We start from the raw sequence: 16,347 nt of genomic DNA on the forward strand, positions 1-16,347 counted from the left end.
TGCTCTTCCATCATGGTTATCATTGTCGATGGAATTAATCTCACCGGTGGTGAGCATAGTTTCTCCTGCAAACTGTGTTCTGTAATTAGGTGGAAACCAGTCCCATTGTTGGGTCAAATTGTTCCCCCTCTTCTCTTCTTCTTCTTCCCCAATACTTGTAATCCTTGGCAAAGAATGAAAGCAAACACCCCCATGAGAGGTCCTTTTGTTATTAACACTCCACCTTTCGTCGTGATCTTCCATATCACCCTGTCCCGCAAGACCCAATTCTCCAATTCCATGATGTTTTGATTCTGCACAATCCAAATCCAATCTGAGGTCCAATTGCTGATGCAAAAGAGGCCCTCCACAAGCACCACTGGCCTCCTAAAACTGTAAATCCCGATGACTCGAATGATCAACATCGACCAGGGCTGGCATGGGCAATCTGACCCATGATGATGGATCGGCAACAAGGCTCCTCCTGCTACTTCTAATCTAAAATGGTCCGAAACCATTGAAGAAGCAAGTCTCATTATATGTTCTCATAGGACATCTTTTAATCTTCAATGGAGGCTTTTTCTTTTCAAGATTGAGAAAGCGATGTACATCGATGGAGCATTTGACAGTGAAGTTGGTGTAGATGACTCACGTGTAGAAGAATAATTCAAAGAAGATGATTCCCCTAATGGTGATGGGTTATCAAAGCAGAGAGTTAGTTGTTGGGTTGGTCGAGTTGTTGTAGATAATGGTGGTCGATGAGACAAGGGTCTTAAGTTCAAGCAACAGATCCATGGCGATTGAAAGACTCCTTCACTGCCCTTGTCTTCTTGATACGTCCTAAGCTGAGTATCCCTTCGGCCTATAATGCTCTTCTTGCTTCCCACAGAACTCTTGGGAGACACCATCATCCCCTACAAATGTATATATATAAACTAAAAAACTGATCACTTGTATAAATTATTGGAAGAAGAATAAAGTTTTTTTTTTTTTTTTCCACCAAGAATGAAGCATCATGTAGTAGAGGTGTTAGTGATCCTCAAAAGAAACACAAATTCTCTTGCTTTTCTTTGTTTTGTTCGATTTTTAAGAGGTTGGATCATCATGAGCTGATCCGAATCTTACTACCAATTTGAAGATAAAGGAAACTCCATGTGACATTGACACACCATTTGTTTCTTTCATTTGGTGCTTCAAAGTGACAAAAACTCCCACCTTACCTAAAACTGGTCTAAGCTGATAAATCAAAGATTTGATGGCATGTGTTCAAAGAAGAGTAAAATCAAAGCCAATTGCTTGTTTGGCTAATTATGGTTATTTTTCACTAATCAAACCCAACTTCACAGGGGAAGGTTTATGTGTCACTAATCAAATCGTGTTGAGGTTGTTCATTTTTTTTCAAATTCTTTTATTATATTGTCCGATCATGTAAAATGGATGGCATTGGCATCCGGATGATGTATAACAAAATGCAATGGTGGACTCCATTCCCTTTATCCCCGTGTAAAGAGGGATTAGGATTTAATCTCTCAAGAGCAACTCTTGACTTTATTACTTTTTCTATTATTCTTCTTTTTCGAGAATACTTACTTCCATCTCCTTGAATACCCCTCAAATCTTATTGTCTTTCTTCTATACCCTTTTTTCAATAATACCCTTAAGTCTGTGCTTGTGAGAGTGAGAGAGAGAGAGAGAGTGAGAGAGGAAAAAGAGAGACACTTTTTTCATTTGGAAACTCTACACTTTTAAATTTTCATCTTCAATTCTTCATCATCAAAGTTCTCCTAAATGTTTGTTTGGCTGAACGTATTTCTCCATCAAAACCGTTCCTGTTTTTGACCACTTGTTCTGTCTATTGTTTTGATGGTTAAGATCAATCCATTAATTTTTGAAAATAAAATTCATTAATATCGATCCATCTGTTTTAATACAATAATCTGAAACAAAAATAAAAAATACTGGACCCTACAAAATATACAAAGAATATTTTGTCTACCGTAAAAATTGAACGAATAATTAATAAAAATAAAAATAAAAATAAAATCTCATTGTATCATATTCATCATATTTCAACCATCTGCCGTTCACAAAATTTTGTTCTCTAATAATTTTATCGTTGCCCACGAGTCACGACCTCTCGTCCTCCTTCCAATTAATAACAGATTTGTCACTTTGTCCCATAAATTTTCATATCCATCACATTGAAGAATGGGATGAATCATGAAAAAATGTTCAATCGAACCCGCAAAGATAGTGTCTGGCTCAAAATTCGCCATGGCTGGGGCCAAACTAAGACCTAACAATGCCCAATCCAGCCTAGTACTATTTTATAGTCATGCTGGAGTGACCTTAAGATTTGACCTTATATCCACATCTTGACTTGAAAGTAGATCTCAAGGAAAAGCATCTATGGTTCTCATACACTTTCACGTCAGGGTGTGCGATGCGAGGTCCAATCTTGAGGCCACTTCAGCATTATTCTATTTTATATGTGAGTCGTGTTAGAGTGACCTCATATATCACTTTTCTGATGTGAAAGTGTGTAGGAACCATAGATACTTTTCATCGAGATACGAGTGAAAAAGCATCTATGGCTACCATACACATCCACACTAGAAAAGGGAGATATGAGGTACAATCTTCTTGAGGACACTTCAGCGTTATTCTTTATACGTATCATTTTCTAAGAAAAGATAATTAAAACATATGATAAATAAAAAGTTTACATTCATCTTTAATCATTTTTCAATTTGGATAGTATTAGACCCTATTTTAATGAAAAGCAATATGAAATATCTACGAACGACTTTGAAAAAAAACAAAAGAAGTATGAATCTAACTTTTTTATATTTTTAATAAAACCCAAAATCATCCAGAGCCCGACAAAGGTTAGTAGGATCATTTTTGGGCATAGCCAATTTTGGCTGATAGGAGTCGGGGGCTGGTCTAACTGTAATCCGCCTCTTTAGGGCTCAACCAAGCCCCGCGCGAACCCACCCCTTTGTTCTAATCAATCCATCAAAATCATGAACCATAGAATGGAAGGGAGAACTATACATGAATATTTAGAAACTGGTGATTTGTGATTCTTTTTTTTTTTGTGGGTATAATCTTAGTCCTAATTTAATTTTTCAATTTTATTTAATGGAGTTTTTGATCTTCTATTGTTGGATCTTAAATTTGACCACCAATATTTTTTTATTTTGGAAAAATTACGTAAAGGACCCTCGCGGAAGGGTTTCTTTCTAATTAGTCCCTAAGTTTTGCATGGTAGCTTGATAGGATATTTAGTAATTTTCTTTCTTAACGGTCCCTCGTTACTAGTGATCTCACTGCTTTTTTATTTACTATCGCATTCACCACCTTTTATTTAAAAAGTGGTGAACTCGACATTGGTAAAACCCACCCATTTTCAATTTTTGAGTTTTTTATGATTAAAATATATGGAAAGATCGACTACAAACTTGAGATAATGACTTGTTTAGATGATTTTAACCCAAAAGAACCATTTTTGATTGATTTTCATCCAAAACCTATGAAAAAAAAGTAGAAAAAAAAAAACCCTAACTTTTTTTTACTTACATCTTCAAAATGTTTGAAATAATCCTTGAAAATGGTTTCTTCTTCCTTTGTAAATCCTTTATGATGGAATTGAGTCTCCAAAACTCGATTGAGATGTCAAAAATCCAAATTTTTGGATGAAAACACGAGTTTGAACGGTTAAGGTATTCAATTGTGAAATGTGGGAGATGAGGACCAAGGACTACAAAGAAAGAGAAAAGTTTTCTAAATGGACTATTAAGAAACCACCCGAAGCTTATGGATTATTAAGAAACAAGTCCCTCGGCCAAAGTAATTTTCACTTTTATTTATTATAGTGCATGATTTTGAAATATTGTTTTTGATGGTCACATGTTTGAAGATGTCAATTCTATCAAAAACACTTCTTTGTATATACAAGTGGTTATAAAAACTGTTCTTATGCATGCATTTTATATGTGTATCCCACATATTTAAATTGATTTTTTGAATGTAATTATATAAACCCAAATTTTCCTTGAATTCTTTCAATAGTTTTTTTTTTTTTTTTTTTTAAGTTCTTCATTATTTCTCTGAAAATTTGTTAAAAAATTCTCATTAGCTACTATTGCCATACAACCAGTCCATCTCCACAATTGTCAATCACAACTGTTTGAATCGTCGATCTTAATGAATCATGTTCAAGTATTGAGCTCGACGATTTATAATCATTGATTGATCATGAAGAGTGTAAAAAGATCTCAGTGATTGAAAGAGAGTGAGGGGGCATTAAGAGAGGGAAAGTATACCAATTATTAGACTATCAAGTTACCACCCAAAAAGTTAGGGGTAATTTAGAAAGAATTTTCTCAGTCAGGGTTCATTAAGTAATTTTCCCTATTTTGATTGGACCATAGACCTGTAGACTACCGCATGGATCCTAGTCCCTCATGGAGTGGGCCAAACTTTCATAGGTCGGTATATCAAACAAAATTCTTAAAATGACATTAATTGGGTTGGGTGGTTAAACTTTTTCTTGTGAAAAAGGAAATAAAGTGACAAAAATGTTTCTATCATAGTTCAAAGTTTCGTTCCATTTCAAAGTGTTGAACGTAAATATTTCATTTTTGATCGAGATTTGACCTTATTTGAAACATTGCCTCGAGACAAGATTTTAAGCTTTAAATAACAACAAACAAATGTGGTTGAGATTGAGAATTTGATTTTAAGAGTTGGCTATATGGTCCCAAAATGGATACAATAATTGAACCTTTGAATGGGGACATCTCATTTACTTGAAAACAAATAAACAAGTGAGTAGCTCTCACCATGACTCACTCATGCACAATAAATTGATCTTTTCTAATATAAAGCAACCAACTTATTTATCTGTTACAATTGTGACATATATGCTGGCATATAAGTGTCACTTTCATAACTCTCACAAGAGAGATACAAGTTGAACTAAAAACCCCATCTTTATGATCTTTTATGGGTAAAATTACAAGCATATTAATCTAAATATCTACGTGTTTAGTTGTGTTTAATTCAATAACCACGTCGCCATTGTCATCTCCTACTGGTACACTACCCTTGTAATGGTATCGATTGGAAACTATCAGAAAATATATCAAATTCAAGACTCCCAAGCCTGCTATAAGAAAGTAGAAGTAATCGACTCGGGCCTTATTTATGTTCTTATCTAACCAATCCGGGTGGCCATGTTTTCCGGTGGTGTCGTGAATTATGGCCACAATTAAAGTGCTAAGGTAACTTGCACCAGCTATAGTGCAAAATAATAGTGAGTTAGCAATAGTTCGGAGGTGTTCGGGGAACTGTTTGTAGTAAAACTCAATTTGTCCAATAATGTTGAAAGCCTCAGCTAAGCCCATTAGCATTAGCTGTGGTGCAAGCCACATTACCGATATGGGTGCAATCCCATCAGGCCGAGAGTGTAAAACAGCCGAATTCCTCCTCTTCTTCTCGAAAAGCCCAGCAACCACCATCGATAGAATTGAGAAAACCATCCCAATTCCCATTCTTTGAAGAAGTGTGATACCACCTTCTAATTTAGTGATTTTTCGAAGTTTGGGGACAAGAATTCGATCGTAAAACGCAACCCATATCCCTAATGTAAGCATCGAGATTACACCGAGTGAGCCCGCGGGGATTTGAAATTTGGCTCCTAGGTGTCTGTCCATTTTCAAAGCCTGGGAGACAGTGAATGTGCCTTGTTGGGCCATTGAAGTGAAGCAGATGATCCCCGAAGCCCATATCGGAACGATTCGAATAAGGCATTTAACCTCTTCAACTTGTTGGATGCTACAGAGTCTCCATTTATTCAAACGAGTACCATCTGCATTTACTTCACCATCTATTACCATAGCAGCTTTGTTTAGGAACCTAAAGAAACATCACCAACAATTATATTAATATTAAGAACACAAACATTTTTTTTTTATACTAAGAACACCCCAATTCATAACTCTTAGTAAAATATGGTGTGGCAATAGAAGCTCTCTTTTTTCAGTCTAAGGGTCTATGATGAGGAGTTCATATTCTTTTGTGAATGAATTTTCTTTTCTGCAATCATATAGACCCTAAGGGTTGTTTGGACATTTTTGTTAAATAGAAAATTCTGAAATAACAAACACAACTGATAGTGTGAAATAGAAAATTGGAGTTATCTGCCGTTGGAATGAGGGCCCAGATCAGAATTTTGTCTTTAACTTTTTCCTAGTAGTCAGATCACCAAACAAAAGTGGGCCCTGTTTTTGTTTTTTAATATCTCCAAGATATGAAGGATATTGTGGATTTTTTTTATATATTTTTTTTTGTTTCTAATGAGTTCTTCGCATATCTTAAGGTAAGAAGAATTGGCACACTAGAGCCTAAACCATCCATAAGATTCAACAATTATCAAAATAAGAAATATATGTTCATGATAAGGGTATAATAGTAAATTTAAATAAATACAATTAGAGACATTCCCTTGTTAGGTAAATTTTTATACCAAACAAGGGGATATTCCTTTTATGATAAATGTTTTAAAAACACATGTGACACTTTAACATCTCACTTTCCCTATTTGGTAAAAACATTTGTGACTATTAAAGCCTTATCTTAAGGATTGAACGAAATCTATTCCTCCACTCAATTATGTTCAAAGTTAAGTCTTCTGTCATTTTAAGTATGATAATATTAAAATCCTTAATTTATGAGAAATATTACGATATAAATGTATTACCTGAACTGATGAGTGAGGGGAAGCTTTGAAATTATAGTTGTCCCTTTCAATGGGGGATCGTAGAGGACTTCATGAAGCTCTGGAGTTGAAGGAAGCTTAAGTTTACGTTTCTTATAAGTGGCGACGAACACCTGAGCAATGCCGGAAAAAATGCTACCTTCTGGTGGAATGTGTACGTAAATTCGAGTACCGATGAAAAATAATATAATGGAGCACATCATAAGAAATGTGGGGATGCCGAGACCCCACGCCCAACTAACACTATCTTGGACGTAAATGACAAGGGTCATAGCGATCATAATGACGACTGTGAAGCTGATGTAGTACCAATTGAAGAAGCTGTTGATCCCTTTTCTTCCTTCGTCTGTCGTCGGATCGAATTGATCTACACCGAAAGGGATGCTGCATGGCCTGATTCCACTAGCACCTATTGTTAAAAATCCTAGGCCCATGAAGAGAAACCCTAGTTGACCTGTTGTGGGTCCAATGCATTGACCATTTTCTAGTTGTAGCTTGGTGCATGGAGGAGGATGCAGCTTCGGAATCAGAGCCGTTAGAGATATAGATATCATTCCCTATCAATCATCAAAAACACCATACATACCCAATAAGCTATGTAACTCAATTTTAATGTTAGTGATTATAATTTTAGACATGAATACCCATCTGGATTAAAGTACCCCTTGATGACTAGACTTCGATCTTTTCTTAGCGACTAATCGAAAACAATTTAAATGCCCTTGTTTAGTCTCGGCTCAAAACACCATTTTCCCTCCTCCTAGAGATCCTAGACTGGGTTGTTCTTTGGCTAGAAGTTGAAGAGAGGGGCAATTAGATCATTTTCTATTATTTTTTCATTGAAGACAGAGGTCAAGGAGAGTCCTATTAAGAAAGATAGGTATACCTTAAATATGAGTGCTGATTTTCTAACTCAAATGTCATAGAATACCTCAAAAACTCACTGATGTGTCATGTGTAAAGAACAGTAGATTTTTTCCCCTCGGGATACTCAACTACACATGTTTATGAAAATGTGCAATTATGTATCCCGAGGTAAAAATCTTCGATTCTTGCACATGCTACTTCAGCGAGTTTTTTAAGTTAAAAAATCATTACACCTTAAATATTAACCCAATCTCCCTTTAATTATTATATGAGTCACGATGAATGCTCGCTGTTTTGGTGCGCGGCTGATTTGGCAAGGGTGCAAAATCATAGATCTTTTTCTTCGGGATACACAAGAAAAAGATGTGTGATTCTGTGCCCTTGCCACATCAGCCGCATACTAAAATTGCGTGTATTCATCATTATTTTTATTATATAATAAAAAAGGCTAGCTTTTAGACTGAAAGATCAAATATATATTATTATATATTGAATCTAATCTTATCACTAGCCTTGATCTAGACAAGCTCCTCCAAGTCTTGCCCTGCCATGTGTTTTCAAACTGAAATGACCTAAATGCCCCCTCAACCTCAACCTTTATCCAAAATAATCTTGATTTTTCTCCCAAATATTTGTTTATCTTCAAACTCTTAACATTTCAACCTCTTCAACAGTGTGTGGGAAACCCTTTTTTTCCTACTCAAAAATCTATTATTGGTTTGGGAAAGTAAATTAAGGGGCTTTTATAGGAGGTTGTGGATAAGGGCATGTAGGTCATTTTATGTACATCTGTTTCATAAAACTTAAGTCAACTATGGCATGTCATGAATTTACCTAAAATATTGACTTAAAAAAAAAAAAAACGAGGAGTGGCATGTCAAAAGCATGTTATAAAAAAAAGCATAACTGTAGCTTAAATGATAGTATGGGTCAGAAAATATAATATTTATAAATATTTTTTTAGCTTATAAGAAATAATTGAGAGAGAAGGCGTGAAAATGAAACAAGGCATTAAGAAATAAGGTTCTTATTCGATCCTCCTAAGGTAGATCAAGCTCTATGCACCCCCCAGGACCCATGGATGATTGGACACCTCCGAAAATATGAATATTGGGTATGATTTAGATCTTAAAAGGTGCACTTGAGGATTAAATTATAATAATTCTTAAAAAATATATTTTAAAAATAAATATTTAATTTGAATAATTTAATAGGACAGTGTTTGATCGTTAAAATAGAAGTCAAAATTTTGTCTTATATAAGTTAAAAGTTTTCAAACGTGTTTAATTTGTGTGAGAATGATCTTTATGATAAGGATATCATCATCATAAAAAAATTAATCAATTTTAAAATTTTCATCAAAATTTATATATAAATTAACAATAAAAATTGATGATCCATGATGCTTCAACTTATAAATTAGGATTAAAAGTTTCAAAATGTACTGAATAATGAAATCAACGAATTCTCAACAAATCTCTTTGTGGGACTTGGATGGTTGAACCTGACCAATCAATCCACACATCATGACTATCGACTTAATAAAAATTAAAATAAATAATTTTATTAACGTGTGCCGTAAGGGCACGTTAACAAAACCCTAAAAAAATATCTATTTGAAAAATACCTATGATTGGCAATGATTTTGGTAATAATAAACAACTATCTAAAAAAAAATAGAAAGTTTAATAATTTAATTTATATTTATTGATCGTTAGGTCTCTGTTGTCCCAAAAATATTGTTAACCTCTGGAAACAAAACAAGACACTAATTGCGAACGACAAAAGAAGTTGAAGCTTTAAATAGACGTACGTAATCTGTGAAGCAATGAGGAGGTGGAATTATTCAGTGTTTCGCGGATCATACCAGTAAAGAAGCGATGGATGCGAAAGCCAGAGTTTTGAACCTGCCAAGGTACGCATCAGATATGAAAGCACCAATCAACGGTCCAAAATTAGTTGTACCAGACCATATGTTGATGACGTTAGTAGCGAAAACTTGATCCAAGTGAAACTGTGTGAGTAGATAGACCATGAAGTTCGCTAGTAACCCAAACGTCGCTAATCTCTCGAACGTCTCGTTCCCTGTAAATTAACGCAACGATCGTCAAATATTCCGTTACTTCAACTACTACTACCACAAGCCTCAACAATAACACGTGTGTAGTAGGGAACTGTTTGGATTTTTAGATTTTTATTCTAGATTCCAGATTCTGATTTTGCTATCCAGACCTAACCTGACAACTAACTCTAGAATTAAATTACACAAACACTTTCCTGCCTAACTTGGTAAGAAAAAAAAATAAAAAAGCCTAAGTAAGGCATTTTTTTTCTTACTAAGTTAGTCAGGCTAGTCTTACTCATCAAATTATGAGAGAGAGAGAGAGAGAGAGACCTAGAACATATGGCATGGACTTCCATCCTCCAGGCTTTCTTTGGGTTGTTTTAGAATCTTGAGAAACAGTAGAGTCATCATCTTGATGGTTTTTTGTTGAAGAAGAAGAAGAGAGGAGAGGGAAACATTTCATGGAGCAGAAGAGCCATGAAGGTCTTGAATTCTTCATGTTGTTCTCAAGCACCACCATGTTTGGATGCTCAGTGTTCTTGACTTGTTTTGGTGATGAAACCTTCATGTTGTGCTCTTCTATAAATAATGTATGAGAGACCTTTTCACACACACACACACACACACACACACACACACACACACACAGACAAGAGAGGAATTGATGATCAAGTGGCTGACGCAAGTCAAATGGACGTACTCCCATAAGAAGATAACGATGTTAGCCCAGACTAACTTTTTATTATCACAACAAGTACAGCAAAATTTGATAAAAATGCCACGTCACCCATAATAAGGTTTTGGGTAGTTAAATCTAGAACCGTCATAATTTGACGCCCCTTAGATCATTTGCCTTGGGATACACAAATAAAGCATTTATGATTCTGGTACATGGACCCAAAGCCTGCACGTTGAGTAATCTTTTTGGGTTCGAATGACAAAAGAGAGAGAACAAAAGTGTGTCAGGGAGAATTTCATCAAATAATAGAAGAGTATTTCTTTGTTTTGGAGTTTGTGATAATTGGATGATAAAGTATGCAAATCGAACGATTATAAATCATTATCAAGTTTCATTTTAAAACATTGATCCACCAAGCGTTGGGCCAGGGATGAGCGTGAAAGTCAACAAGTCAACAAATCACCAACATAAGGTTCGAGTCTTTGAGATGTGTGAACACAAACAAACGGGTTTCCTAGTACTAGTCTAGGGCTCTAGGTTTGGAATCTTAGGATTATCATTCATCTTTTAGAATTATTAAAAACTTTGAGCCTTCTAGACTGATGAAGATAGATTTCCTAAAGATGTGAACGTTAGGATATTTTCCCATCCTAAATATTGTCCTAAAATGAGTTGGGTTCGAGATGGATTTGAGTATTTTTTAGATTCAGATTCGTATCTAATTTCGATCTTATTAACTAAAATCATATTCAAACCATTTTTCTTTCACTAAATTCGGATTTGGTTCTATCCTAATTGAATTACTTAATTCGATTCAATTATGTTGAATAATTTTGAATCGTTCACCATTTTTTTTTTCTTGCTAGCTATACTATTTTATTGTACTGGTATAATTCTTTTATTTTATAACAATTCATGTAATATTAAAGTAGTAGAAAAAAATATATATTTTAAAAAACATGAAAATATAAAATATATCATTCGGATCTCATGGATTTAAGAATGGATTCAATCTGACTCGGATCATGGGACATCAACCACATTAGACCCATTTTTTTAAAGTTTGGATCTAGTCCAAGTCCAAGGGTCTAAACTCGTTAAATTCAAATTCAAGTCACTTGGATTTCAGATAAAATCCAACCCATTTTTTCCCTAGTTTAGAGGTTGTATTTTCTTATAAATGTGTGTGTATTACAAAAATTAGAATTTTAATAATTAATTTTAAAAAAATTATTCTAATATGTTTACATAAGTTACTTAGGTTTAAATGATAAGAGTAGTGTCCACAATCGTAGGTTAAACGAGCAAGGACGAGACTACTAACTTTTTAGAGCACCATATCTCACTCAAATCCTCTAGGTACATGCAATACCACACATACCATAGGATAAATCTCTATGGGTAACCAACGAGGGGGCTGCTTCTCATTATTATAGCACAGATGTAATTTTAATTTGACTTCAATCACCAATTTGATAGAAAATGCTAAAAAAGTACAGTTTGACGATTTTTTTTTTTCCTTATAGAAAGGGTTTTTGATAACTTGTCCTCTAAGGGCACACGTTAAGGAGCATTAAATGCACCTTAGAAATGTATTTTCTTATAAAAAAATGCCCTTGAAAAGAATTTTATTATCAAAATATCCTTAAATGCTTTTTGTGGACACGGGATTTTGAATGTTTTTCAAACATCCCTCCACTTTGGGGTGTTTTGGAGTCGCCACCATTCAAATTGGTAAAGGGGTGTGAATGGTCACCCGGATTGGTGTTTTTGAAAAATCATGTCATTTTGACATCCTTTTGATGACTCTCGTAGAATAAGGTGCATGGTCCAACCTTTGACTCAAAGGTAAGGGGGTCCATTTATGGAGTGGGGAAGGTGTAGGCACCCTACTCCATCCACGTGATGTGGTAACCTCGGATTCGGTCTTGTGAAAATAAAAAGAAAATAAAAATGAAAAAGAAGAAATCGATATGTGCCCTCAAATATGAGGGACTTTCAATGTTGGATTCAATCATTAAGGGCACCCTTATATAGAAGGGGCCCTTTTGTGATTTAACCCATGGTGGTGTGTGCAAATGTGTAGGAAAGGGGTGAGTAGAAGAGGGAAGTTGGGGGGGGTGTCCTTTGGCCAAACCCCCTTGACCTTCCTTGACTTCCTTTGACTTTCCTTGACTTCTTTTTCTTTGCTTGACTTGTTGGAGAGAAGGTTGAGAGTTGAGAGTTGAGAGTTGAGTGTTGAGAGTAGAGTAGGAGTAGAGAGTTGTAGTGTTTTGAGGATTTTTTTCTTAAATTTTCATTAGTTGTGGTGAGGGGAGAATGGAGGGGTTTTTATAGAGGTTGGAGAGTATTTTGAGGGTATAATGGGGTGAATGAAGAAATAGTGGTTAATGGCATGGGTTTGAGAGAAAAAGGGTATGAAATTTGAGATGAAATGAGGGTATTTTTGTAATGATGGAAATGGGTTGTGTTTTAACCCAAATGGTTTGGATCTTACCCAAATCCATTTGTGGTAGAGTGTTTGGTGGGATGAGATGAGTGATGGTTGATGGGAGGAGTGGTGGTGTAAGGGAGTTGTTTGGAGAAGGAGTGTTGAGATGGTTGAAGAAGTATGGTGTTTGATTTGGAGAGATGAGTGGTGATTGGTTTGATTTTGAGAGGATTGAAGGGATGATGACATGTGGCAAATGGAGAGATGGAGAGATTGGTTGATTGGTGATGGTGGTTAGATGATTAGAGAGAAGAGTATGGGAGGTATGGGTTGAGGTATGGGTTGAGGTGATTTTATGGGAGTGTTTTAAGGGAAAGTGATGGATAGATATGGGTTGTGATGTGGGTGGTTAAAGAATGAGGGATAGGTTAGGGTGTATAGGGTATGGGTTGAGTTGTGGGTTGTTGATGATGAGAGGATGGGGGATAGGTTAGGTTAGGGTAGGGTTATGGGTTGAGAGTTTGGGTTGTTGATGATGAGAGGATGGGGGATAGGTTAGGTTAGGGTAGGGTTATGGGTTGAGTTGATTAGATGAGGGAGGTGGAAGGAGATGATGACATGTGTCATCTCTTGGTGATTGGTTTGATGAGATAATGATGGGTTGGATTGAGTTTGGGTAGTGGATTGGGCTTTGGGCTTTAGTAATGGATAATGGATTGGGTAGGGTGTGGGCTTGGATAAAATAGTGTTGAGTTGGTTTATGTTTGAATTGGGCTTGAGTTTTTGGGATGGATTTTGAGAGTGGTGAGGTGTGCGGGTCCATGGGCCACGTGAATGGCCTCGAACATTTATTAATTGAAACGTATTGGATTTCGTGTAGGTTTGGGCTTCAGGGCCCATTCCAATTTTCGATTTTTGGGGGCATCTTACGTCGAGGGCCCGCTCAAATTCGGGTGTCTACAGCTGCCCCTCTTTGCAGGAGTTGCGTGCAAAGAACTGCAAAGAATAGACGAAACCCTGATTTGTGCGGGTCCGAGGATTTTGCTTAGACAAGTTTTTGAAAACACCGATTTGATTTGATGGATAAGAGATGGCTACCCAAGCACGGGGTCTGACAGGGTGCCGATTGATTTCCTCGACCTCGTGGCGCGGAGCTCGTGTGAGGTCTTAGATTTGTGATGATTTTTGTGAATTTTTGACATGGGTATTTTCAAACTAGTCTTTAAGCAATCGAATTTGGCTTTTGCAAAATACCATTTTGATTTTTTTGGTTTTTTGATTTTGATTTTTGATTTTTTATTTTTTTTTTGTTTTTTGCTTTTTGGGTTTGTAATCATCATGATTTAAGCCTTTAAATTTTGAAGTGTTGTGATTAGAGTTGACTTCCCTTTTTGTGCAGCTTTGGTTCTTCGATCATTTGGCTTTGACTACACCCATTAGTCGTCCTTTCAACGTCCATGCTGATTTGGTGATTTTGAGGAACAAACGAAAACTCCCTGTCCATTCTGGTGGCCAGTTGGGTTGGTTTGAAAATTTGCAAGGTATACCAGATGAAGAGATACGTTGGTTAGGTACCTTCCAACCTTCGGCTTCACCTGTTCTTTCCTTTTCTCAGAGTTGTTTTGCCATATTGATTGGTTTGACTGGAGCTACTCCTACATCCCTCTTCGTGTGTTGTGGCAATTTGGTGAAGAACAGGGTATAGTGACTCATGGAGATTTTGGAGAGTGGGTCGGGTCTTTTTCTTCTTCTCCCTCCTCGTGGCAATTGCGTAATAGGTTAGAGAAAGCTTGGAAGAACGTGATGACTCTTGATCATCCTGTATTTTCGAGTTATTCTTTTCAAAATACCAACTTTGGATGCAACAACAGATTGCTGAGAGAACTTGTGCCACGTCTTCAGTTCAAAGGAGGTCTTCTAGTTCTCGTTCTTTTGACCACCGTGATCGACTGGCGGAGATGAAGGTGTCTCATAAGCGGATTGAGAAGATTTGGCTACGTTCTGAGAATGATTTGAAGGACCAGATAGCTCGACTCGAGTCTTTGAGATTGAAGAGTCTTCCATTCTGAGGGTAAAGATTGATGATCTTCGGGAGAGACTTACTCAGGGTCCCTGTTTTGATGCCTTTGCATCCTACCCGGTGAGTTGTGATGCTTCCGATGCTGAGGTGGTAATGATGGACACAAGCATTCGCACCTTAGAAGAGAGACTCGATTCCTTCTTCATTTCTCGGCGAGATGTGTGATTGGCATTATTTTTCCTGTTTTTTGTTTCTTTTTTTTTATTTTTTTTTTTTGTTTTTTTTTGTTTTTGTGTTTACAAATGTAATGTAAAACTTTTTGAAATGGAAGGAAAATAGGTTTTTTACTTACTTGGCCTCAGGTGTATCTATTGCTTTGAAAACATGATGTTTGAATAAGTCCTAGATTTTTCGTCATCGGCCAAAATAGTAGTTTTGAAAACATTTGAATTTTTGGTAATTGTCTTTGTCGAATAGATATTGTAGATCCAAAATATGAAGATTTTCGAAAAATCCTTGTTATCTCGATGATATTGGTGTTTTTGCCAACTACTGAGGATATAGATGTCAGCAGTTCTCATGTTCTTCTTAGAGTCATCCCCAGTGCCCCAGTACTGGGTGAATATCGATCGAGCAATGAGACTTAGGATTCTGGAGAAATTTTTGCCGTTCACAGTTTATACTCATGCGGGCCAGGAGTTTTTTTTTTTTTGTTTTTTTTTTTTTTTTGTTTTTTTTGTTTTTTTTTTTTTTTTTTTTTTTTTTTTTTTTTGTTTTCCCTTATTGCCCCTGGTGCCAGTTACGGTTTTCACCAGACCCGGTTTCCACATTTTTGCGCATCGATGCCTTTTTGGGTTTTCATCGTGCCGGTGGTTTTGATCTTGCCATAGTCTGATTCTTTTACTCATAGCGCCCTTTCGGGTTTTCACTATGCCCTTTCAGACTATGCTTGTATTTTTTTTGGATTTTTACATTGCAAATCTTGTTTGGAGCCTCTGTGTCTTTGTGGCTTGGTGACTCAAGTTGAGCTGCGAGATCGGCGACTCTACTCTTGTAGTGGTACTCTTTCTTGAGTAACAGATCTAGATTCCCCTCTCGAGTTTGCTGACGACTATTCGTGGCTCGGCAACTCAAGTTGAGCCGCGAGATCAATTACTCTACACTTCGAGTACTCTTTTTTTTTTCGAATATCCGACCTGGACTCCCCTCTCGCGTCTTCCAACGACTAATAAGACTTGAGGTCCGGATCAAGCTGCCAGATCATTGGTGCTGCCACCGTCATTATGATGCCTTAGAACATTCCCTGATCCGAAAGGACTTTTAATGGGACGAAGTGTTGGCTAAGGCTGAGTGTAGTGGAAAGGTACAAAAAAGGTTAAGGTAGGTTCGTCTAGAGTGGGTTAGACTTGGGGTTCGTCTATTTTTGTTTCGAAAAGGTGATCTATGTCTCCTCCCAGCGTCTCTCGAACTTGTTTAGGCTGGAGATTTGGGTCGAGCTCAGATCAAGTGTCCGAGTTTTTGA

At 36.4% G+C, this 16,347-nt stretch overlaps 1 protein-coding gene across 1 annotated transcript; it reads right to left on the reverse strand.

Annotated features, from left to right (window-relative positions):
* Nucleotides 1-4,839: 4,839 nt before the first annotated feature.
* LOC147399003 (protein NRT1/ PTR FAMILY 2.13-like) lies at nucleotides 4,840-10,270 on the reverse strand. The gene is made up of 4 exons (XM_086448377.1): nucleotides 10,026-10,270; nucleotides 9,498-9,715; nucleotides 6,746-7,320; nucleotides 4,840-5,901 (listed from the first exon to the last, which is right to left on the reverse strand). The coding sequence occupies exons 1-4, from the start codon at nucleotides 10,261-10,263 to the stop codon at nucleotides 5,016-5,018; spliced, it is 1,917 nt and encodes a 638-aa protein (XP_086304503.1). The 5' UTR covers nucleotides 10,264-10,270; the 3' UTR covers nucleotides 4,840-5,015.
* Nucleotides 10,271-16,347: the final 6,077 nt, after the last annotated feature.

This window comes from Akebia trifoliata, chromosome 7, assembly GCF_017979445.1.
Source record: "Akebia trifoliata isolate Shusen 1 chromosome 7, ASM1797944v1, whole genome shotgun sequence".
NCBI lineage: Eukaryota > Viridiplantae > Streptophyta > Magnoliopsida > Ranunculales > Lardizabalaceae > Akebia > Akebia trifoliata.